General features: G+C 41.1%; 1 protein-coding gene across 1 annotated transcript; it reads left to right on the plus strand.

Annotated features, from left to right (window-relative positions):
* Window positions 1–632: 632 nt before the first annotated feature.
* map3k15 (mitogen-activated protein kinase kinase kinase 15) lies at window positions 633–22012 on the plus strand (the record flags this gene model as incomplete). The annotated part of the gene is made up of 30 exons (XM_080049952.1): window positions 633–951; window positions 2943–3082; window positions 3463–3486; window positions 3940–4017; window positions 4799–4992; window positions 5329–5497; window positions 5595–5701; window positions 5937–6107; window positions 6390–6502; window positions 6587–6746; window positions 7061–7211; window positions 7358–7465; window positions 8056–8105; window positions 8440–8535; window positions 8775–8862; window positions 9008–9141; window positions 9431–9558; window positions 9973–10103; window positions 10734–10839; window positions 12635–12792; window positions 12900–13080; window positions 13331–13508; window positions 14502–14676; window positions 15361–15546; window positions 15977–16082; window positions 16689–16923; window positions 18935–19047; window positions 19427–19533; window positions 19903–19979; window positions 20797–22012. The coding sequence occupies 30 exons, from the start codon at window positions 633–635 to the stop codon at window positions 20888–20890; spliced, it is 4077 nt and encodes a 1358-aa protein (XP_079906078.1). The 3' UTR covers window positions 20891–22012.
* Window positions 22013–27016: the final 5004 nt, after the last annotated feature.

A 27016-nucleotide genomic window follows, 5' to 3' on the forward strand; every position in this document is an offset into this window, starting at 1 on the left:
CACCTTCTACTGTACGTCCAGGTTTTTTCTTAGCAGTTGAATCAACAACTGACACGTTTCTTGGGCGCTTCTTAACGGCCAGTGTCAGGGGGCGACCCCAGTTTGTAAACGCTTCCATATACTGAGAATTATAGAGAGAGTTTTGTGGAGCTGATAGACTTTATCAACTTTGTGTAAACTCATTTGGCAATGGCTTGAATGTAACCAAAATGCATGTATATCTTTCATTAAAGCTGCGCACTATAGCTTTAAAATGAAACTGATTTTTTATTTGTATTTTATAGAATAAACATTACAGCATTTCTTCTAAGGATGTCTCTCCCCCTCTCTCTCTAGTCTGGATGGATCCAGTAGTCAGGGTAAAGCAGTAGGCCTATAGGGACTTCTTGGTGCGAGATAATCTGCTTGATGATGTGAGTTAATGAGGCGGAGATGCGGTGGGACAAACCAAACTCAGACGCGCTCCTCTCCAGAAACTACAGGTGCTGCAACAAGTGAGTGAGCGAGAGAGGAGCAGGAGCGAGACGCAGGAGACACGCCGACAGAGTGATCGTAGTAACGGGTGGGTCTGGGGGCAGTAACCGAAGAAGGAAGGACATAGAGCACGGACACTACTTCCCTAGGCTCCCGTTATGGACACGGGGCAGAGCGCACAGTCAGTCGCCGACATGGGAGGTGAACACTCGGCCGTGGGGTCTTTGGTGGACCGAGAGAGGGACCGGGAGAGGGCCGACGTGTCCAGCCCAAGCCCGTCCGCCAAGCAGCGTTCGTTGCGGGTGGTGTACGTGCTGAACGACGGGCTGAAGTCCGTGATGGCCAGCAGTCCAGAGTCCGGGGCGCTCCAGTGTCTGCAGAGAGCGTGCGACGCGGAGAGCGCGCTGCTCACCACCGTTACCTTCGGAAGGCTGGACTTTGGAGAGACGTCAGTGCTGGACAGTTTCTACGATGCAGGTGTGTGTGTGTGTGTGTGTGTGTGTGTGTGTGTGTGTGTGTGTGTGTGTGTGTGTGTGTGTGTGTGTGTGTGTGTGTGTGTGTCAGTGGAACAGCGTGGTATGTTAAAAATGGTATGATAAAAAGATACGAGATGTCAGATTTTAGCTGGGGTTATAGGATATAAGAAAACAGTATTTTACGTTTTATTTTCCTAAGTTGTTTCAACAAGTGGGAAGGTGTACCTGCATGTTGATATAAAGGCTACTGTAGTCAGCAAGAAGGCCACTGATACAATCTTAAAGTTCTTATGTCTTTACACAAGTATTTTCATTCCATGTTATTTCCATGTTGCTTCTGCTCAATTGTGGAGGCAAATATTCTACTTTGCAGAGTCAGATTGCTAATACAAAATATAATCAACTTGTACATTATGATGTGTTTTAATGGATTAAGCCACCATGCAGTAGGCCTACATAAATCATTTTAGATTAGCCCACCTTTACCAGCTGCAACATTAAAGTCATGCTCATGCATCAATTAGTATAATCCAATAATGTGATAGATATTATTGGGAAATCGATCATTTGTGCATAACTAGTACTTGTTGTACTTTAAATACATTTAAATGCTCATTCTTATTGGTCTTTTAGAAGATTGTGTGGGAAAGTTTTTTTATTAAAGAGGGAAGATGATCTGTTAAGAAGGTAGAAGGTTTAAAATTCCAAGTTCCTCAATGAAAAGCTGAAGTTGCCCCAGCAAATCCATAAACGTGCTGCTTCATGTCGGCACGCCACCCAGTCTATTCTTGTTTTCCAGCACAGACTCTATCATTTGCTATGCTCCAGGCATCCACGCTGAGTGTTGCTTCTCTGCTTTGAAGTTAGTGTGTGCAGATCATGAAATGACTAGCTCTGGGGAAGGATTACATGCCATCCTCTTTTATTCAGACTACTTTCAGACTGATCTAGGGAGAAGTGTCTTGTACTTTTGCTATGAGGGTTTTTGTTCATGTACGATCGTGTACATCAGAAAGTGTAAATAAAGAATTTTGCAAGGAGCTTCCAACTGTATTTTTGATGGGGTCTTAAAACATAATGGCTTCCTGCAAAAACATTCCAACTTTCACTGAGGTCACGGCTCAGCTCCTTGTGTTTTATGCTTTTAGTTGCAAATGACTGTTGGAGTGTTTCAACATAGGCTTTAATTACAGGTTCTGTCTGTGGGATATTTCTATTAACAAATTGATTGTTTCTTATATTACAAGAATGAGCTCATCCTGTAGTATTTCTCCAGTTTGAAAGCACACTTACTAAATACCAAGCAGATCCAATGTCACATTGGAAGAGCCCTAATCTGAACCGCTGGCACAACTTCCTGGTTAAGATGTAGTGTCTTTTCTCCACTTCAAAATCAAGCAAATTTTCATTGACCATAAATGGGACCACTTTCTTTCCTGTATTCACTTTCTCTTTTTTTCTCCTCCATGCCCATTGGCAATATGTATGGGTGGGAGGGAGGGAGGCTAATTTAGGGTGTTGAGTGGTACTGGTATGTGATATGTTGTGTGTGTGTGTGTGTGTGTGTGTGTGTGTGTGTGTGTGTGTGTGTGTGTGTGTGTGTGTGTGTGTGTGTGTGTGTGTGTGTGTGTGTGTGTGTGTGTGTGTGTGTGTGTGTGTGTGTGTGTGTGTGAGATATCTTTTTTTGTCTTGGACGTGTGAACTGTATACGCACTATTATGATGCTCTGCACAATGGAAGTCCCTAACAAATAAAAAAAAAGTTAAATAAATTAAATTAAATTAAATTAAATTGAGTGCACCTGTTTCTGTGTTTGCTCATACAATTACATATATAAAAAAAGATTTGAATTTGAATCTCTTTTACAATTGCTATTCTTGCCATGGTTTGAAGTTTGTTAAACATATTAAAACAAAGTATGGGTTCTGAGAAGCATTTTTTTCCTTTCTTTTTTTCTTGTGGTTGTTAACTTCTCCTTTCCCTTCACTCCAGACATTGCGGTTGTGGACATGAGTGATGTGTTTCGGCAGCCCTCTTTGTTTTACCACCTGGGGGTGAGGGAAAGCTTTGACATGGCAAACAACGTCATCCTGTACCATGACACTGACCCTGACACTGCCCTGTCACTGAAGGTACGCACACACACACACACGCACACCGACACACACACACACACACACACACACACACACACACACACACACACACCACTCCATAGGTGCCCTGGCCCCACACCACTCTGTCTTCGGTCTCATTGTCGTCATATTCATACTGTAACAACACACACACACACACACACACACACACACACACACACACACACACACACACACACACACACACACACAAACACACACCGTTGAATGTCCTGGCGGTGTAGTTAGAGTTATTGGATGCCATTCCTAGAACAAAGTGATCCACCAAGTTATTTCTCGACAACAAGTGTACACAAGAAATACACACTGCAGTCCAGAAATACAATATCACATGCCTTCTTTTTATCTCCTTCCAGGACATGGTGGTACAGAAAAACACAGTAAGTTTCTTTGTGGGTGTTTGTGTGTGTGTGTGTGTGTGTGTGTGTGTGTGTGTGTGTGTGTGTGTGTGTTGTGTGTGTGTGTGTGTGTGTGTGTGTGTGTGTGTGTGTGTGTGTGTGTGTGTGTGTGTGTGTGTGCGCGCGTGCGTGTGTATTTCAAAATGATTCATGTTCACAAGCTGTCTTGTGCTATTTGTGGAATAATATTCTTGAAGTGCCGTTGTCGTCTCAGGCATATCTACAGGCTTCGATTTCATTTTGCCCCCCTCTATGTTTCTCTCTTTCTTTCTCTCTTTCTATCTCATACACATGCATGCACACGCGCGCACACACACACACACACACACACGAAAACATCCTGCAATATACTTGCATTACTTGCATTACTAGCTGCTATTCATCTTGGTCAATCATTTTTAAAGTATGTATTATGTGTCTGTGTGTGTGGAGAAGGCCACTCGTCCTCCTGTATTAGGTTTTCCCTGGGTTCAGTTGCCCCCAGAGTACAGAGGCTCGGGTTTGCCCAATAAAGTAGGTACTGTGCTGCACTAGAGCATGCTGGGAGATTTGACCTCACAGACTAATAATATTAACAAACATACACCAGAAGAAGAAAAATAAACACTAACCTATGCAGTTGTGTGAATAATAAGTGAAAAGCCAAAAGCATGTAACTCACAAAGCCAAACAAGAATACAATGAGTTTCGGACACTCTGCAGCTTAGGTTTGGATGATGAAGGTGTCTCAACTTTACCTCCAAAGCAATGCTGAATTATTGGTTGAAGTGAAGTAAGCCTATAGTGATCGCACATGGATTTTATACCATCTGCTGTACGTCCAGCTTTTCGAACAACTGAACACATTTTGTGGGCGCTTCTTGGGCCCCTGGGCCAGTGTCAGGGGGCAACACACTCCAGTCTGTAAATGCAAACAGACACAGTGTTGCAGGAATAGACACAGTGTTGCATAAGTTTGTACTGTTATCGACATTTACCAGCCATATTATTTCTAACTTGTGCTAACCTTTGGTGATGAGGTTATGATGCTACCAAACAGTCTCAGTGGTGCACTGATCCTCTGCTCGTTACTGCTCCTCCTTATTAATCACACTATAATCCCCAGCATCTCCCTCCCTTCCTCTACTTGTTTCTTTGCCTGGACTTCTTTTTAACATGGTATTAGCATCCAGCATGCATGTTTATGTACATACACACACTACGGTATATGGTACTCGGACTTAAATATAATTGCTTTCCTTTGACAAAACATGGTTTGCTTTAAATATCCCCCCCCCCCCTTTTCTCCTTCCAGGCATCCAGTGGTAACTACTACTTCATCCCGTACATAGTGACTCCCAGTCATGAGTACATGTGTTGTGAGAGTGACGCCCAGCGCAGGGCCAGTGAGTACATGCAGCCCAGTTGGGACAACCTGCTGGGACCGCTCTGTGTCCCCCTGACCGACAGATTCACCAGTCTGCTGAAGGACATCCACGTCACGTCCTGGTGAGACACTGTTAAGCAAAAACTTGATCTTATTAAACTCACATCCAGGTGCATCAACATTGATTTTAATATCATGGAAAAGTTCATAAAAAAAATGAAACTTTCATATATTTTAGATTCATCAAATAAAAGTGAAATATCTCAAGCCTGTCTCTTGTTTTCATGATAACGGCTTGCAGCTCATGAAATAAAAAAAATCCAGTATCTCAAAATATTAGAATATTACATTTATAATACAGAAATGTCGACCTTCTTCATTGATAAGATTTTCATCTCCTATCTCCAATAGTTCTCTCACCCACTGTGTTTCCTTGTACCTGTGTCTGTCCTCTGCAGCGCTTCCTATAAGGACACCCTGCTTAACGACATCAGGAAGGCCAGAGAGAAGTACCAGGGAGAGGAGCTGGCCAAGGAGCTGTCCCGCATCAAACTCCGTATAGACAACACTGAAGTCCTCACGCAGGACATCGTCATGAACCTGCTCTTTTCTTACAGAGACATTCAGGTACAAGCACACAACATGGTCAACAAAATAATATACAAATTCACCATATTTTAGGTGGAAAGCTAAATAATCCTTTCCTTTAATCCAACCACTGTAGGACTACGATGCCATGGTGAAGTTGGTGCAGACGCTGGAGATGTTGCCGACTTGTGATCTGGCCACTCAGCCCATGATCCAGTTCCACTACGCCTTTGCACTCAACAGGTAGGCCTACAGAGAAGATGGATTTTTTTTTTTGTGAGAAAGGAACGTAGAAAGCCCCTGTTATTTTAAAGCATTTTGGACATTTTGGGGGATTTTTATTTATTTTTTGTAATTCAAAAACCTTTAATTCCCAAATATTCAGACTTTAATTGCATTTTTTATTCAGCTTTAGTTTGTACACCCGGATAATAACTTTTTCTGCCCTATACTTATTAATACATGTTTGTGAATGCAGGAGGAACAGCCCTAGTGACAGGGAGCAGGCTCTGGAAGTGATGCTGACGGTGTTACAGTCCTGTGAGCATCCAGCGCCCGACATGTTCTGCCTCTGTGGACGGATATACAAGGACATCTTCCTGGACTCAGACTGCAAAGACATGAAAAACAGGGACAACGCCATACAGTGGTGAGAACAGTGGTGGTTTGAGAATCAACAATAAGAATAGGAACTAACATGCTCAACTTACAATGAAAGAAAACTCATGTTGAAAAAACTGGGTGCTGAATCCTACACAGTGCTGACCTCTTCCTTATTACAACACACCTACTGCAATGTAGCCTAATGCTTGTTTGTTAAATCAAATGACTTTGTATGGATTTTTCATGAATAAGTCTCATCTGTCTGGAAGTCGATGCTGAAAATCCACCCCACGTGATCTGCATCTTTTACATTGATTTCAATTCTCAGGTACAGAAAGGGTTTTGAGCTGCAGCCCACTCTCTACTCTGGCATCAACCTTGCTGTCCTCCTCATAGTTGCCGGCCAACAGTTTGAGAGTTCCATTGAACTGAGGAAAATAGGTAATCAGCTCCACAAAACTCTCTCCAGTGTCAAGTGTTACAAAATTGTGTCACTGTTTTCACACCTACATTGTGCTGTCTCAGGTGTGAGGTTGAACAGTCTGCTGGGGCGCAAAGGTTCCCTGGAAAAGATGAATAACTACTGGGACGTGGGCCAGTTCTTCACCGTTAGCATGCTAGCTAACGACATCCCTAAAGCTACTCAGGCCGCCGAGAAGCTCTTCAAACTCAAGCCGCCTGTCTGGTAAAACAATATTTTCTTTATTTTATATGTTAATAACTGTTATGGTACTTTATGTTACTGTGTTGGTGCCCTTTAGGTGTTATGTGTCTCTGTGTGTTTACATAAATTAGTCATATGTCCTTTTAATGGCTGTAAACATGATATAAAAATCCCCAAAAATAACTACTAATTCAGGGAAATAGCGTTTATTTATTGGGAAATTGAAATGCTCCTCAATCTTTCTTGATGCTCTTTCCCAGTTCCTCTTTTGCGTTTAGCTTAATGAAAACAGTGATTGTGATTCATTGTGATTATATGTATATATTTGTTTTCAGGTATTTGCGCTCTGTGGTGCAAAACCTGCAGCTGATCCAGAGGTTCAAGAAAACGATAGTGGAATATTCTCCTCTGAGGGACAGACTCAACTTCTGGATGGACATCATCGTAGAGGCCACGCAGGGCACCACCAATAGACTGCGCTTTCCAGTACACACACACACACACACACACACACACACACACACACACACACACACACACACACACACACACATACAAACACTCACATAATAGTTGGATATTCAAAGCCACATGTTAAATCATTTCTGTCCATGTTTTTTTTTGTGTTCCAGGTGTTGATTCTGGAGCCCACTAAGCTTTACCAGCCCTCCTATGTTTCCATTAACAACGAGGCTGAGGAGAAAAACGTCTCAATCTGGCATGTGTCTCCTCCCGATACGGTAAGACCAGTTCCCCTTCAACTCAGTATTTCATTGCATTGCACTATGACATTTGATTTTGAGTTAGTGTGCCTCCCCCGCTTAATCCATACCACAAAAAAACTCTTGAGTATCACAAAAATGTTTTCACATTTGGCTGAGGTGAGAAGTTTGCTACATGGCAACATATTTAGAGAATTAGGTAGTAAGTACATAAAGCATGAGAGACTTAAATGACACTTCCTCAGAAGAAATGGAAAATAGTAGGGGGCGCCCTTAGCTCAGTTGGTAGGGCGTCCCCCCCATGGGCCTCGGCCAGCAGCGGACCCGGGTTCGATTCCAGCCCGCGGTCGTACTCTGCATGTCACTCCCCTCTCTGCCCCATTTCAACTCTGTCTCTACACTATCAATAAAGCATAAAAATACCAAAAAAAATATTTAAAAAAAATTGAAAATAGTTAAATTTGGGTAAATTTAGGATTTTAACCCTGTGCTTTTATAAAGTTCCTTCTCCATTTTTTAAATTAGACTTTTCTTGAATCCTTTTTATAATCTGTCCTGGTTGTGAACCATGTAAAATGTATAATCATCATTCTTCACTTTCATTACAGAAAGGGATCCATGAGTGGAACTTCAACGCCATTTCCATCAAAGGCATTAGGTAAGAATGTAAAGTTGGAGGTGGATTAGGAACAAAGACACAAAGTTACCAAACTGTTAGAGTTGTGCGAGCTGAAAATAAATAGTTGTTTCACTTCCTATTATTATGGTTTATTAGGTTTCAAAAGGTTCCAATTGAATATTTGCTCTTAATTTGTGTTGAAAAGTGTTATATACATACAAACATGATATTTCATACTGTAAAAGTTAATTTCAGTTTTAACATATATTAGCTATACCACAGAGAAAATTAAGTTAAGTCATTTTAATAGGTAACATAACAGAAGAAATCGTATCAAATTTTCTAACTATTCTAACTCTCTTTCTCTCTGCAGCATCAGTAAGTTTGACGAGCGCTGCTGCTTCCTGTACGTCCATGATAACTCAGATGACTTCCAGATCTACTTCTCCACTGAGGAGCAGTGCGGTCGGTGAGGACACACACCTCTAGATGTGTCTGTGTAGGTGTGTGTGTTTGTCTGCGTTTGTGTTTGGACTGTACGTATGTGCGATTGTATTGCAACATGACATGATGGACGGCCATGAATTGGTAATATTATAGTCATAACGTCTGAATCTGGCTGTCTTTGTATGTGTGTGTGTGTGTGTGTGTGTGTGTGTGTGTGTGTGTGTGTGTGTGTGTGTGTGTGTGTGTGTGTGTGTATTTCAGGTTCTGCTCAATGGTGAAGGAGATGATATCTGATGGTACGGGCAATGCTGTGGAGCTGGAGGGGGAAGGAGACGGAGATACACTGGAGGTCAGGGGTGTTTAAATAAATATGGTCAAATGTAAATGTTATGTCTATCTTTATAGTTCTAAAGGATGATTACTGATTGAGAATATACATATGTGTGTGTGTGTGTGTGTGTGTGTGTGTGTGTGTGTGTGTGTGTGTGTAACAGTATGAGTATGACACCAATGAGACCGAGGACAGAGTGGTGTTGGGGCGGGGCACCTATGGAGTGGTGTATGCTGGGAGAGACGTCAGTAACCAGGTCAGAATCGCCATCAAAGAAATCCCTGAGAGAGACAGCAGGTAGGTCAATGTGTTTGACTGTTCCCCCTTTGTTACTGTTCTTGGTATTTTTTTTTCAATTAACCTATATTAAAAATGTTTGCTAAATATGCGCTTATTGACTGCATACATGCTACAGTTAGGGTTAGCCCTAGTATGGTCAATAAGTCCAGCAGAGTTATTTTTCTTTTTTTTTTAGGTATCAAATAAAAAAAACTATGTAAATGTTACTTAATTATGGGCTACATACTTGATAATTAGGGGGGAAAAACTATTCATCTTTGGGGCTTTCTCTCTCTGTGTGATTCAGATACTCCCAGCCCCTCCATGAAGAGATTGCACTTCACAAGTACCTGAAGCACAGGAACATTGTTCAATATTTAGGCTCCGTTTCTGAGAATGGATACATCAAGATCTTCATGGAACAAGTGCCTGGAGGTGAGTGTGTTTACCAGAAAAAAACGTGGAAATCCACTACACAGAAAAAACATTTTTCCTACTGTGTGCTTTGTCTTGTTAAAGGAAGAGTCAGCGATTCTGGAGAATGCTTGTTGCCAAATACCGTTTTTGTCAAAATCAGTGAATATCTACTGTATGTGTGTGCGCAGAAAGAAAGAAAAAAACAGTATGGAGGAGATATTCACTGATTTCGTCAAAAAGTGTTCCCTATAATTGCTGACCCACCTTTAAATAACCTTAAACTCAGCTATGACTTAATGGTGGACAGATTTATGTATTTCAGAGATCCATACTTGTGACCTCTCAGGGTTACTGGTGGTGGGTCTCTCTAACTGCTTGGTCATGTTCCCGTCTCATGCCAGGTTTTGGACACTCCTTGTCTCCTTTCTCCAGGAAGCCTGTCTGCGTTGCTGCGCTCCAAGTGGGGCCCGCTGAAGGAGGCCACCATCATCTTCTACACCAGGCAGGTCCTGGAGGGGCTCAGATACCTGCACGAGAACCAGATCGTACACAGAGATATCAAGGTACAAGGAACATGGGATAGATAAGCCTTCTTTTTTTTCTGTTTTATTTCTGTTTTTTTTTTATGTTGTGATGGTGCAGGTGTTTGTTTGTGTGTCTTGTGAAAAAAAAATAAACTGCAATACATATATCGTGAAAAAAAGGTACAAGGAATGAAACCTCGAACAATACAGTCTGTGATTCAATCAAGTATAACACCACTGTATTTTGGGGAAGATCCAATGGTTAACTACTGGTTGGACTATGTAGCCCTGTTTGGGATCGCAAGTATTACATTACATTTTTCAATTAAAGCTATAGTGTGTAACTTTTTTCTGTACATTAATGTTGGTAACATTCAAGCCCTCCCCAAAGGAGTTGACACAAAATTGATTGATTGATTAAGCCTATCAGCTCCGCAAAACTCTTGTCAGTATCGCAGCGTTTACAAACTGGTTTCGCTCCCTGACACTGGCCCTAGGAGCTAACAAAAAAATCCCAAGAGACGCCCAATAAATGTTTCAGTTGTTGATTGTACTTCTAGGAAAAAGCCTGGATGTACAGCAGAAGTAATACAATCCATGTGCGATCACCAAAGGATTTACCTCATGGTGATGACCCACTTCCTCTCTTTCTGTCTGTTTCTCCGTCAGGGTGATAATGTCCTGGTGAATACCTACAGTGGCGTCTTGAAGATCTCAGACTTTGGCACCTCTAAGCGACTGGCGGGAGTCAACCCCTGCACGGAGACATTCACCGGTAACTTGTTTACTTCATCCTAAAATACATAGCTTTTCCTATTAAAGTCTTGTATAACATACAGTACATGAATTATTTTAGTAACCGGCCTATACCAATGTACACAGATATTTTTTAAATATAAGTGGACTTCCTTACATTTATTGTAAGAATTTCATAAGAAGTGAACATTGTAAGGACTTTTATAAATGATGTTGTTTCAGATTAATTCATAATTTGAATCATAATTGTTTTATACATTAAAAGGGAAACCACAAGAACAAGAATGTATGAAGCTTTATTTCAAACAGAAACAAACGGCAGACATCACAGGACAGTCTTGTCACTCAGTCTGGACTGTATAAATGGAGTCATAGAAACGCTGCGGATTATGGATGCAGATATCAAATGACCCCTCGAAATGTCAAGAGCCACTATCAGCCTCTATGGAAACCCTCAGACACAGGAGCGTGAACAACACACACACACACACACACACACACACACACACACACACACACACACACACACACACACACACACACAAGCATACACATTAATTGCCCATCTGGCCTTCTCCAGCAGCCAGTGACCTGTGTAATTACATTAGCTAATCCAGCAGAGGCAGAAGGGTGTTTACCTTTCATTAGCAGGTGTATGTGTGTGTCCTTATCTGCTTCCCTCTCTCCTTTGACTCAATCCTTTTATAGCTCTCTCTGTCTCTCGCTTTTAACATCGGCGTTTTGTGCCGATCACAAATGCCAAACCTGCTCAGGATGACTGACTGCAGACGAGACAACTTCATCATCTTTCTAAATTCATCTGAACTCAATCATTTATATCATGTCTTTGGTCACATCAAGTTAATCTAATATTATTCATGAAGCCCTAACTCCCAAATAACGACAATCTGTACAGCATACCACACCTTCTGTTCTTCAAATAACAACCGAATTTGAACCAAAAACGAGACCTACTCCAAGCTTGACTGTTGCAGCAGGCTGTGAGACGAAAGTGCAGGTCCTGTGTACTGCAAGTGCAACACCTAAAGGCTGTTACATACTCCGCGAGAAGAAAGAACAAAGTTCTCGGTGACAGAGCTGCGAGAAGAAAATGACGTCATTTTCTTCTCTCAGCTCTTGTTTAGCTGTTCTCGTAAGCTTGTTCTCGACACATCACCCGGGCCGAACTTTCTTCTCGCAGCTTGTCCGAGAACTATTGTGTGATTGGTCAGTCTGAAGTCAATGAGGAAAGCGAAGTGAAATCAGCTGGCGCTACTGAGTCAATTACCATGGTAACAATGCGCCGCGGTGAGGAGTTTGGCAGTTGAGTTCTCGTGAAGTATGTAATGTCAGACCAGAAAGAACTTCTCGCAGCTCTGTCACCGAGAACTTTGTTCTTTCTTCTCGCGGAGTATGTAACAGCCTTGAGTGAAAAATAGTCAATACTTTAATCTCGTACAGTGCAGTGCAGTTATCGGGCTTAGAGGTGTCTAATTTCAGTAACACATTAAATTGTAGCTTATTTGCATAATTTGTTGTATTAGTAATGTTTTGTTTATGAGATCCCGAAAGTTTGAATCATTGTCAACATCTTTCCAACTTTACCAAAGTCTTAAACAGTTGAGTTTACTCCCGACATCGTATTTTGTCTTAATTCTCTAAATGATATGTCGACTTTAATTTATAATAGTATTCCATATTGGTTTATTTATTATACTCCAACTTTTGTCAACTGTTAATTTCAAAAGCTAAGTTTCAGATTGCAATCAAACAGACTGATGCTAAATAATATTTTGTCCCTTTTTCGTCTGCAGGAACTCTGCAGTACATGGCTCCAGAGATCATTGATAAGGGCCCTCGTGGGTACGGGGCCCCGGCTGACATCTGGTCCCTTGGGTGCACCATTATAGAAATGGCCACAGGGAAACCTCCCTTCCATGAGCTTGGAGAGCCACAGGCTGCCATGTTTAAGGTATTGCCATTGTGTTCATGTGTTAGTCTTAACTTGAGGGATATTGTTCCTAGCCTAGGCCATGATCCAACTGTGTTTGTGTGTTCAGTTTTGTGCTTTTCTTCCAGGTGGGCATGTTTAAGATCCACCCAGAGATCCCAGAGTCCCTGTCCCTAGAAGCCAAGTCCTTTATCCTGCGCTGCTTTGAGCCGGACCCTAACAAGAGAGCACTGGCCTCAGACCTCCTCAAAGACACCTTCGTCAAACAGAACAAGGGCAAGAAGAGCAAGATCGCCTTCAAGCCATCAGGTTCAAACATGCACACACCTTTACTTTTCATTATCAGATATCAGTTTTAAGTGTAGTGTTTTAATATTTTTTTCTTTTTGTCAGTACATACATATTAGTCCACAAATATGTTCTATTGCAGAGGACATTACAACACCTCTTTTTAGGCATTGAATCATCTCTAAGAGCTTTTAAATTGTATTGTTCCCACCCTCCTAATGTTTTTTTAAAATAAATACATTCCCTTCCTTTTCTCTATGTTTTCACACAGACTACATCCACAACATTTCCCTGCCGGTGCAGTTGCAGTGTGAGGCCGCCGGGAGCAGCAGCAGTGAACCCGGTTCGACGAGCCCAGACTGCGACTCCAAACAGGACATTTTCTTCCATAAGAAGAAAAGCTCCGGCTCCGAGAACCTGCTCAAAACCCAGAACTCCAACTACTTGAGGTGTGTTCTGTAACTGTGTTTGTGAAACGATGGTCAGCTCGTAAGTTTGCCAGGACTTTGAGATACAATCATTAGAGGTAGGCGTCCAAATTCTCAAATATATTGGGTTTGTTTCTTCTCAACTGTTATTCTTTGCTAATAATACAAATATTGACTTAATTCAGGATACAATGGAAGGTCCATAGCTCAGTAAACAAATAGGACAATATATACGAAAATATAGCAATAAATGTACATAGTACAATACATATTATAAAAGAGGCTAGCTACCTTCAACACCTGCTAAAATTATATGAAAAAACACAGATATTATCCTGGCAACTTTAACTTGGATAGTATCATTAACCTGCCAGTGACAGTCATTCTTATTGTGAATGCAACAATTATGTATTTCACAGTACTTAAATGATATCTTATGAAAATCCTGTGAGTGTCAGGGCAGATCATGTGATCAGATAAACTTGCATATGTGTGTGTGTGTGTGTGTGTGTGTATGTGTGTGTGTGTGTGTGTGTGTGTGTGTGTGTGTGTGTGTGTGTGTGTGTGTGTGTGTGTGTGTGTGTGTGTCTGTATGAGTGGGTGTTTGTGTACACCAATGTGTACTCAGGTGGCAGGTGGCCTCATTGTGCTCCCAGTGTGCTCGGTCGCCTTTTACAACACTGATATAATGAGCTCTGATCATTTTACGAGCTTCAGCTAGCTGGCTTAGCACACACGCACCATCCCGCGCACATCTGAAACGTGCATGGACACATGTATGTGCGTATGAACGTGCACGTCGCTGCCACGCACGCTGACTCATGCTGCCTCTGCACTCTCCTGGGCACACATAGTCGCCAGGAGAGGCTTGGCATCTGTAAATAAACTCAACGGATTGTTAGACAGCTGTAAATCTTTTGTGCATTCCATGTCTTATATTATATGGCGGTGAGATCACTCGGTGTGTGTGTTTGTGTGTGTGTGTGTGTGTGTGTGTGTGTGTGTGTGTTGCAGTGTTCCAGATGAGGGTTCTGTGTCAGAGGACCGCAGTGCCCCGCCCTCCCCCGATGACAGGGACGGCGGTTTGTTCCTGCTCAAGAAGGACAGCGAGCGACGGGCCATTCTGTTCAAGGTGCTCAACGACGACCAGGCTAAAGTCATCTCCAACCTCAAGGAGAACTACATCCAGGTGTGTCTGTACGTCTGTAATGAAGCTGGGTTTCCCAACAATAGCCAGGTTTACATCCGAATATGAAGACAAGATTTAGAAATTTCCCAAAAATAAAGAAATGCAAAGTAGGTGCATTTCCATCAAGTGGTTGGTGCGGATAAACCAAACTAGTTTGGTCTGAAGATGGCGGTATAGGCAATGTCCCTTAACATGGCGTATACTTTTTTTATTTAATTTGATTATTGTCTCTTCAAATAATTATGTAAGAAAACAAGGTGTTAGCTCAGTATTACAATGTTTGAGACGCCTCTTACCAGCACACACAAATAGCACATTTGCAGATATAAAAACATAATAGACAAAGGATAGTCACATTTGTTAAGTCATAAATTAAGCCTGGTTCATTAAACTCTACTTGCCCTGTTGGAGGGTAAAACCTTTTTTCATGTAAAAAAATTTAATAAAATAGAACAGATTAAGTAGGGGAGTCTGCTTTGCTGCCATTTCTGATGAGACCACTAGGGGGCGGGTAGGTCCGATTTTAAAATCCTACAAATAAAGGCCTGGATGAATTTTTTGTTGATGTGTAGTGTGTTTAACTTTGTAGTAATATTTCTATAAAATGACTCTCTGTTTGTGTGTGTGTGTGTGTGTGTGTGTGTGTGTGTGTGTGTGTGTGTGTGTGTGTGTGCGTGTGTACAGGGCAGTGAGGAGCTCATGCTGTCTGTGGAACACATCAAGCAGATCATCTCCATCCTGAGAGACTTCATCCATTCCCCCGAGCGACGTGTCATGGCCGACACCATCTCCAAACTCAAGCTGGACCTGGACTTTGACTCCACCTCCATCAACCAGATACAACTGGTGCTCTTTGGCTTCCAGGACTCGGTCAGCAAACGCACGCACACACACACACACACACACACACACACACACACACACACACACACACACACACACACACACACACACACACACACACACACACACATGGTCAATATATACATGGAACACTACTATAACAAGTGTAGTGCAACACTTTTGTTGTTATCTGTTTAACCAATGCAGTGGCAAATTCATTAAAAAGTTTAAACCAAAATGATGCCGATAAAGTTTACAAAATATCCCACTACTTTACTTCAATCCTTTCTTACCAAATAATTCTTTACAAAAATGCCAAAAATAATATATTATATAGTAATAATATTATTTTTTGCTAAATTTGTCTACAGTAAATTGTGAGTGACATGCAATGAGGCAAATGTATCTAATGTCTGATTATTTGTCCTTGTTTCTTTGTGTGTGTGGCGTTCTAAAGGTGAACAAAGTCCTGAGGAACCATCACATTAAACCCCACTGGATGTTTGCGATGGATAACATCATCCGTCGAGCTGTGCAGGCCGCCATCACCATCCTCATCCCAGGTGTGTGTGTCAGAGGGCTGCAGGGCGGCATGAGCTTATACCGCCACCTAGTGGATTCACAACTCTATGTCCTCTATGTGCATATTGAAACATAATAAATCAGGCTTAATATGTTCAGTGTGTAGAACATGTGGCTGTGGATGATGCCATCTTAAGTAACTAGCTTAATGTCCTAAAAGGCCACCGTAGCTCCTGTAAATTCTCCCGAAGTGAGTGGATTAATCTAGAAAACTTTCCAGAATCCCTAGAAGATGCCATAAATACGCAAATATTACACACTGTACCTTTAATTAATCATACAAACTTCATAGCTTGAAATTAAATCTTGTACCCAGAGCCATACGGATACAGATACAGTACATGTGTCACAGCTTTGACCTTTGACCTGCAAATTATCACCTACAATTTGTGTTTAATTTTTGATTGTTTGATTGAGACAGTATAAAGTATACCATGATGTGCACAGGTACATGGATGAATATGAATTGAGAAACTGTACAAAAGTGCCGTAGGGGAACTATAGGATGTAGAAAAAGGACCTGCATAGATCTATGAAGATGGTATTGATGGCGATTTTGACATTGTGACCTGCAAAATCACCCACAGAGCTGCAGACCCACTTCGGCCCGGCGTCAGAGTGCGAGGGAGCGGAGAAGGAGGACGAGGTGGATGAGGTGGATGAGGAGGAGGAGGTGTTCTGTCCCGTGTTGGTTCCTCACCCCGATGAGCCCGCCCACCACGCTGTCATCAGCACGCTAAACCCCGCCCACTCCCTGGAGCAGCAGCGCCCGCAACATCAGCTGGGAGCACAGCTGGGACGGCTCAAACAGGAGACCAACAGGTACATGTGCAAACTCACACACACACACACACAAAAGGTGAAGTGAGCAATTCTGTAGAATGCTTGCTGTCAAAATCACTTTTTGTCAAAATCTGTGAAAATATCCTCACAATCCGTTATCTGTCTGTACTTTGTGAGCACTGAAAATAAATCCAGTGTTTATACACAGCCTAGGCTATTACTATGGAGGGGCCCTTTCAGTTAACTTTCGAGGAGACAAAAAGTGAAAGCTGACTCCACCTTTAATCTTTCCACAATAAAAAACAAAGGAACATTTTCAATAGCATCGGAGATATAGCATTGTGTTTTTTCCATTTGATTGTCACCTACCTCACAGCAAGTTCATCACAATAACAGTTTAGACACACACACACTCAAGACGCAGAAACTAAGTTTGTGGGTATGGAGGTCATGATGATGAAATTCCCCAACACTTGTGCCTCTGCACACACATACACACACGCAAACCTGCAAATACTCAACCTCAAAAAACAAAGGAACATTTTCAAGAAAGCTCACCGAACATGAACCACAATCATGTTTTAAACACACGCAAAGACTGCAGGAGACCAACAGGTACGTGCAAACTCACACGCACAGTTTAATCTTCACATAATCAACAACAAAGGAAAATGTTCAAAATCTCCAACTCACACACACTCACACACAAACCCAGGTTAAACACACGCAACAACTGCTAGGCACTCTTACTGTGTGTGCCTGGAGGTCATGATGATTTAATTTCCCGCAACACTTGCACCTCTGCACGCACAGAGACGCACGCAAACCTGCAAACAACACACACACACACACAAGCACACTAAGAATGCAACGCCTCCAGAGCTGCACGTGATGGATGTTGGACACTAAATACCAAAGGGTGATGTCACCCGGCGGGGGAAGTAACAGTAGACGGAGTAGCAATTAAATCAAAGTGAAAAACATTCACAGCACAACCTTACCTGACCTTTTACACAGTTAAGTTAAACATTAATATTACATCTAAACTTAAACATTAAACATACAAAAATGTAAAATGTGATGCATTTTGTATTCTAGCAGCTTTAATAATCAGGTTAAAGTTTTTTTAAGTCATAAGGATAACTGGCAAAGACCACTGCATACAATTTTTGTTCAAAAGTCTGTCGAAACTGCAACTTTTACACTTTGGTGATCCTGTGACTCTCCGGTCTGGTGGCGTCAAAAGGTCAACATACTTTGGTTTTCACTATAATATGGATTGATTGCCATGGCATTTGGCTCAGATATTCATGTTCCCATCAGGATGAATTGTAGTTACTTTGGCTTTACAGCGCCACCATCTGGCCAAAGTATACCTCAGAAGTACAGCCACACAGGGCCTTAAGCATTGCTACAGAATGTCATCATGTTTGTTACAGATTGGAAAGAGGCCAAACCAAATGGAGAGAAAATAAATAAATCAAATCCATAAGAAGAAGGAAAAAAGTTTGCCTGTCTGACAATACTAATTAAGATAAGGCAGGCATTTCAGAAATAGTAAAGATGCCGAAACATGTACAGAATCCGATACCAACTAACCCCCTCAGTTTCTATGTTGATAGGATCAAACTGAAGCCAAACAAGGAGATGCTGTCTTTAAAAATGCTGTAAGTCTGTAATGTGGAGAACAGTAGTAGATATTAAACGTCCATGCATGGTTGGAGAAACTGTTCTCACACTTTGCGACTGAGCGACAGTGATCTTGTTTATCTGGTCCCACCTGTCAGCTAACTTAATCTACTTCAGTCATCTCTCTTCAGTTAACAGCATGGCACCGATTTGCTCTATTGCACTTGTCACTCAGTGTCACACGAACATGACGTCATATTTTTTTACCTGAAGCTTAATAGCTTTAGGCCAACCCAGAGGCGAGAGGTGTTGATGTGATGTCGGAGTTTTTTTTCCTCCTCCTATTATAAAGTATGTGATAAATGCCTGTGAGATTGATTGGCTCTCATATCATAACAGCTGTTTCTGTCGCCCCCCTCAGGCTACTGGAGGAACTGCTGCAGAAGGAGAAGGAATACCAGCAGGTCCTGAAGGCCACACTGCAGCAGAGGACACATGACATGGAGCTGGTCAGAGTCAGACACAGACCATTAGGTGAACAATATATATATTTGATATGAGCATATTGATACATTGATACAATTGTATTGTGAAAAGACACAAATAATAGGTAATTATAGCAATATATTAGGAAAGCTTTGGTAAATAATCATTGTGGGGTTTATATAAAAGGAAGCTAGATCATTTATTAATGATGACTTTTAGAAGGGGTGTGATTTAAAAAGTGTATACTTCTTTCCAATCCCTCTCAGGTCTGTTTGTGTAATATTGTTGTTTTCTGTATGACCATTTTGCTTCTTGTTTTACATGCTTGAAATACATTGATTCAAATCAAAACACACTGATTGCCTTATTAATTGGTTAGTCTACTTTTTTTTTGTGCTTCCTTTATACATCTCTGGTTCTTTTACAGACATTTCACCTCCCTCCATCTTCCAAATCCCACCAGACCATGAGCCGGACAAGCTGCTCACCGATTGGCTGAAAGAGCAAGGGGCAGGCGCTGACACCATAGATAAAGTTCAGTATCTGTTCGCTGTTGAACACATATATATATATACACAGTAGCTTCTAACCTTGCCTGGTGAGAATGTGTATGACTGTTGTATGTTTGAGGTGGTGGTCTTAGGGGCCGTAGGCGCTGAATGGTAGCCACGCTTCCGTCAGTCTGCCCCAGGGCAGCTGTGGCTACTATCATAGTTTACCACCATTCACTGTGTGTGAATGAATGGAACCTGGAACCCTATAAAGTGCTTTGAGTGCCTTGAAAAGCGCTATATAAATCCAATCCATTATTAATCCATCATCATTAGTAAGCACATCCAGAGTTTATCATGTTGAGTGTGTGTGTTTTAAACTGATGTTTTCTCTGTGTGTGTTGTGTTCTAGTTTGTACTGGATGAATACACACTGACCGACATTCTCAATGAAGTCACCAAAGATGACCTCCGCTGTCTACGTCTAAGGTATCTACCCTCTTGTATCTGTGAATCCTACGGTGACGTTTTGAGTTTTTACAGAAATGTAGCTGATAAATAAAATAAATAATGTTGAGGTTTAAAAAAGTATGTATTATTCTTAACATTTATTTATTGTGTACCAATGTGCACTGTAAAAATTTAAAAGTTAGGAGGCCAGTATGTGTAGCTGTTTCTCATGGATTTTGCAGCCCAGTGTTCTCCAGACTTCAGGCATTCACCCTGACTGCTATGTCAGCAGGTGCTGCAGGGATCTGACATGCATTTATTACAGCACACTTTGTTGATGTATTTGCGAGGCTGCAGAACTGCAAACGTTTGTGAAAGATACTGTCCAAAATATGCAGCGTCAAAAGAAGAAAACCGTAATACATGCTAACTCAACACAGCAGGTTAATTGAACAAAAATGATGTTGAAAGGTAAAATATTTCCATGAAAGTACACAAGATGGCAACATTTTGTTTGCTTGTCAGTTTTCAGTTTGTTTCCTTGTGAGACTTTTGTATTGATCTGTATTGTTCTTGGTATCAAGAAGCCTTAAGCGGTTCTTTTCTTATACATTTCAAGCCCTTTTCACACTGTCTCCTACTCACCCTCAAGAACTCAACCAAATTGCTGATTACAAGGTGTTCAGCCTCATTGCCTTTTTCCATTAACCTAAAGTATTTTAGTCGGAAGAAATTGAATAAAGTACGACGGATAATAGAAATTTAAATCAGCCTCCAAGAGTAGCTGAAGGAGGTCTCCTATACTTCAAAACTTCCCCCCAGCGTAAATCACTGTATTAACCGATCTTTTCCTCAGGGGTGGAGTGCTCTGCCGCATTTGGAGGGCCATCCAGAGGCACAGAGAGAGAGAGAGGCTGAGGACAGACCAGCGCTCCGGAGACGATGCATGACGGGATACACAGACTCTTTTTGTCTTTCAGAAACACACACACACGTCTGCACACTTACCAGCCCTGCATAGCCAGCTCTCCTCTCTCTCTCTCTCTCTCTCTCTCTCTCTCTCTCTAGTGCCTTTTTAAAAACATTGTAGTCTCTGTGTTGAATGTACAGGACTGACGGAAACATGAGTTTGACTGTTCACATCCCTATGCAGTGTCAGACTTGACCAGACCAAAGCGCTTTAGTGCAGGCACTACTGTATGAATCAGTGTGTGCTTTTTGAGTATTCAAATAAAAAAAATCATCTTAGCAAACATAGAAACACCAAAAATCTATCTTGAGTATGTTGCAAAGGATTCCTGCCTACACATCATATACTAAATATTTAAGAAAACATCTTAGTTTGGTACATATTCCCAGAAAAATCATTTCCGTTTTTTAGCGGAAACGGGAATAATGATATAGAAGTGATAATTCTCTCCAATTCTCTTTTTTTCCTAAATCGTGCAGCCCTAATGAAAATGTCCATAACAACCTTTCAAAGTGCCAATGCGGCAATATGGTTGCATTTTCTCAGTCTTACTCACACATCTATCCTTCCTCATACTGAGCATACAGAGACAGACAGCAGGAAGTGCATTACGCTTCAGAAGTGGATTGACAAGTTTCCTTAAAGTTGTAGCTATTTAATCCAAGAGCGGCCTCTTGTCTCAGGCTAAGAAGCACACAGTCACCAACTCTCTATCTTAATTGTGTAAATTTCTTTCAGCCAAAAACATGCAAAACCACCTCTATGATCTCCAAGACTGATCTCAATCTTTATTTTGGGTCTCTGCTAGTTTTTCAGATACATTGTGAATTCCTTATATACAGCTTTTGACTATTTTCATCTTTTACTGGCAAGTTAAGCCAAAACTCCGCAAACTTTAAAGCACTATCTCCAATATAAGTCTGTCACAGGTTAAACCACAGAACCTTACATTGTTAAGATAATTCATTGAAACATGCACACATCACTGCCTGTCACATTTACATGTAACATGTTATTTCTTGGATTTGTAAGATTTCCTTTATTTTCAAATTTCTTTCTTTCTTGTCTGTGTGTATGTAACAATTTTTACATGTTTTTTTTATTCTTCCAACTGTTACACATATGAGCGTGTCTGTTTCATTATTGCTTTAAAACTGAAATAAACCTGGAAATAAGGACTTTTGTTGCCCTCTTTGCCTTGATGTCAAGACAAAGTTCATTAGGCGAGCACTAGTTGACGAACTAAAGAAAGGTTTTTCCACAGCAATGATCATTTCCCATGTTGTGTGACCTGGAAAATGACCATAACATGCCTAAACTAGAACTACAGTCTGGCAGGTATATGCCCCTGCATACAACTGCCTAACGGTGAAAGGACTAGCCAAAAACATACTTCCTCAGGCCTTAAGGTGCGTGCCCACCAAAAGCGATGCTTGTGATGAAAATCGGGATATTTACATAGGAAATCATTGGTTAAGGTGCGATGAAGCGTTTGATGCGATGGTGCGGCGCGGTGGAGGCGTCACTTCTATCATTTCATCGCATGGCCATGTGTTATGTTGGTTTGTGTGCCCTTCTCTTGGTTTGCCACTGATTGAGTGAGCTTAGGTGTGCTGAGCCACTCAATCAAACACAGGTGTATTCAATTAGCTCTGCTCCTAGGGGCAGTATAAGCAGGATAACTTGTGACCTCATTGTCTCCCTGTGTGTCATTTTGCAGCAGACCATGCTGTGGGTGCCGTGTGCCAGCAGCGGTGTGGTTTTCTCCTTTTTATCTTAAATAAGGAGGGTGGTGGTTTGTGTTTTAAATTAATTTAGATTAGATTAGATTTAGATTTCAATTTGTCATTCAATTCTTTTGTTAATACATTGGGTCAAGTATCTAAACAACTGTCTCCCATTCTTCCTTCAATCCACATACAGTAGCGGCCCAAGCTATGTTTCAACCCATTCAATTGAATGGGGCCCCTTATTTTGATAAATAATTCTTGAGCATGCTACTGGGCCCAGGGGCCTCAGGGGGCCCTAAGCCAGAGATACTCATAGTAACTTTTCATGTTGCATTGTCAAAGAGCTCAGTCACTCATGTCAATAACAGGGTCCAACAAGGAATAAGCCTAAATATAAGGAAATAAATCATCATGGGCCCCTCAACTAGTAGGGGAGAAATACAAAAGCATAAGAAAACAGCATTAGTAGCTCTGTCTAAGGGGCTTCATGATGAGCCTTTAGGGCCCCCACACACATACAGGAATACAATTTATATGTGTAAATTCTATGCTGTTCATAAAAAGTAGCTATCCACCCTGTATCTGTTGAAATGAGTCTCTCAATCATAGAACAGACCAATGTACCAATCTACTGTACTGTTTTTACAGTTGCAGAGTAAAGAGTGCTGCCTGATTAAGAAAAATCTGAAAAATAATGTTCTTGCTGCATATCAGGATTTGAATTCAAAGGCACACATTTTCTTCCGGGGGGCGGGGGGTGCAACAAGGACCAGGGTACCTCCCACAGTATCCCTAAATCCTGTGGGAAACACTGACTTCCTTAATAGTGTTAATGCCCTTTAAGAGTCTGCACCCAGTGGCCCATCATCTCATAAACCTCTACAATCTGTTTTCTTTTTGCGGGCAGCATGCACAAGAAATATGTATTAAAAATAAAATAAAATCAGAAAATATATATATATATATATATATATATTTTTTTTTAAGAAAAAAAGAAAGTGGGGGGCCCCACACTAGGTCTTTAAACGGGCCCCCAGATCGTTAAGGCCGCCACTGTCCACATAACATAAATTGTTCCTCCCTTGTCCACATCGGGACGTAAAAAGGCTTTCAAGTGATCTCACAGCGTGGTTTAGGAGACAGACTGTGGTATCTGGCTGATAGTTTACACAGACCTCAAGTTACTGCCTACCCTTGCCAGCAACCTGCCACTTAAACCTTAAGCCTTTTACCCGCCGAAAACCTGTTTGCCTGCCTGTGTGACCTCCTAGCTGTCTGTCATTGACTCATGTTCTTTGCTCTTTGGATTGTATTACCACATCTAACTGTACACCTGTTTTGAGGATAGATCCTCCTGTTATTCCAATCCATAACAGTAAGCCTTCAAATAGTTAATAAAAGAGTGGTATCTTATTGATTGATTTGAAAGCAAATACGTTTTTTGTTAATGGGTCAGTTCAAGACGAAGCCAAACACAGTGGAGCGTTGAGCTAAATTCTAAAATCGCGCTCACGTTGACACATTGTTTACAAGGTATTATCTTTACCATCTTAGTCTAGAAATGTATCATGCTAATATTTGATCATTAATACTGAACACAAACTACAACTGAGATTGATGGGAATGTCTTACATTTGGCCATACACTATTAGTTCATGGCCTAATGTAATGAAGTATTGGGCATTTACAAACATTGACCTGGTGATGGCAATGAAAAAGCAGGGGATAACGAAAGTTATTAGGGTTCAACCTATGTGGAAGAGGAATGTTCACATGCAATGTCATGACAATGCATATAATTGCTGAGCTATTTGAGTTTGGGCCAAAGTGGTCTGACCAACCATATAACCAAAACCTCTAGCAATGGTTTCACATTGCAAGTATGGCCCACTTTCTATCAAATGAAATAGCCCCAAGACAAATTCAGTTTATATTGTCTATATAACAATAACTAAATATACAGGTACAGTATATATGTATAACAATGTGTGTGAACCAACTATTTTATTGCGGTTGAAGAATTTGTTTGGGTTAATAACATTTCCTGACCCTTATTAAACCCTTATTGAAGCTCACTTGATTTCACCGTAAAACCATCAACGTCATCAAGCTAAACAGCAAACATTATTCATATCTTTGTGTCCATTGTAATACCACTGCTTTAAATCTCCACCCAGAAACTTGGGCATGTCAAGATGGAAATGGGGAGCGGACATTGATTCTTAACAAACAAACTGTCAAGTGACAACATGCAGCTGCATGTTCCAACTATTTCATCACAGCACAAAGGTACAAGAGAACTCCTCAGAAGTATTTTTTTAATCTAATAACACCTTCTGCATGGAATAAATATCCAGACACTGGAAATGAACTGACTCCACCTTATTAACCAGTGTGTCATCGGTGTAACATACACTGTTAACTATATCGACATGTAAAGAACCTTCCTTCCTTGGCTGAACTATTCCAGAGTTTGAGAATGTGGTTGCTCTACTGGCCTCCATGAGCAACCATCCCTCTTGCAACTTGTAACACAGAATAGCATTGATCAAAATCAGAACACTTAAAATTTAGAAAATAAAGAATGTTGTCTTGATTAGAAGCGATTAAGATCTGTTACAGAAATGTGTTGCCTATGTTGCAATACAACTAGATTCATAGATTTGAAAACCAAAGAGTCTTGGAAAAAACTTTTTTGAGAAGAATGGCAACTACTTGATGAAGCAAACAAGGTTCTTAAAGGTCGTTCAAAGCATCTGTATCCTTTATGACATTCTTGTCCTTGCACCATCAACGTATCACTCTTTTAATTGTTTTCTTTATTCATTCTGCATATGTGTCACTCTCTGCAGTTGGCCTAACATGTATTACATCATCACCACACTTGCAGCTCGTACGTGATTGACGGCAGAACATTACAAAAAGAATAAGGGAGCCTCCTAATAAAACCCCCTTTCTACAGTGCCATTAATAGTCCAGAACACCACAGGACACTTTCTCATTGGTTCCTCTAAGTTCTCATCCTTCTCTGTTCCTAAAACAGACAGTCAGCACCTTGGGCAACAAGTTAAACTGCCTGAGGACATAGACTTATTAAATGGCTGAATACGTCAATGTTCTTTGTGTCTCTCTAGTAATGTCTTGACCACAAGGCTCCGGAATTTCTTTTGCTATTGTCCCCACACCAGTATGAAATGTTGTTTGTGCGTCAATCGATCATTTATCCGGTCATTATTGAGTAATTGCATGATGGAGTAATTGCACTGGGTGATTGAAGTGACTCTGATTGTGAGAAAGCCATTGTTCACCTGGGTGATGACATCAGAGGTGCGTAAACTGCGTATTAGGTACAATTAAACAAACAGTAGAGTCAGGACTGTTGCCACAAGTGTGGGTTTCCTTTTTTATTCTGATGTTTTAATACCTTCATAAAGCAATTAAGGTAATTTACGGTCATACAAAGCATTTGCATCCTCAATGATTTTCTTTTCTTCGCAGCACCTTAGCTCCATCAATGTGTCACTTTAAAATGTATTTTATTAATTAATTCTTCATACGTGTCGCTCTCTGCAGTTGGCGTAAATATGCATTACATCATGACCACGCCTGCAGCTTGTATGACTATGTGGATGATGACATTACACACAAACAATAACCTCCTAATTAAAATCTCCGCTCTTAAGTTCAGTATTATTGAAAAACAACACATGACGTCTTGTCACTCGTTTTGTGACCATTTGTGACCCGACTATGTTGGATGACCGCATCAGATGGAATGAAATGGCATGTTACAAACAATTGGGCACATCAATGTCATGATATCTTACTGTAGGCCTACATATGAACTTTTTTTTTTTTTTATTTATTAATCATTCTCAAAACTACACGCCTCATGTTGATATTTTCGGCAGATGCTAACTAACGTGACAAATTGAATTCCAGTGAGGAATGGTTCACGCTAACCAAGACAACACAAATGTAAAAAAGCTAAGCATTATTTTTAACTAACACTTTTAATTAGCCTCAAGGGATCACGGACAAACACTCTGTATAGCTGTCACTGTGAAAACTAACTAGGCCTGGGGGCGCCCTTAGCTCAGTTGGTAGGGTGTCCCCCGCATGGGCCTCGACCAGCAGTGGACCCGGGTTCGATTCCAGCCCGCGGTCGATCTCTGCATGTCACTCCCCTCTCTGCCCCATTTCAACTCTGTCTCTACACTATCAATAAAGCATAAAAATGCCAAAAAAAATATCTAAAAAAAAATAAAAATAACAATAACTAGGCCAAACATCAAGCGTTACGTAATTTCTTCTGAGGAGGTAAGAAAAATAAAATATGTTACTTGTGTTTTATTATAACTATACTTAATCCCTAG

The sequence above is a fragment of the Ammodytes marinus genome (genome assembly GCF_949987685.1).
Source record: "Ammodytes marinus genome assembly, chromosome: 21".
Lineage (NCBI taxonomy): Eukaryota > Metazoa > Chordata > Actinopteri > Uranoscopiformes > Ammodytidae > Ammodytes > Ammodytes marinus.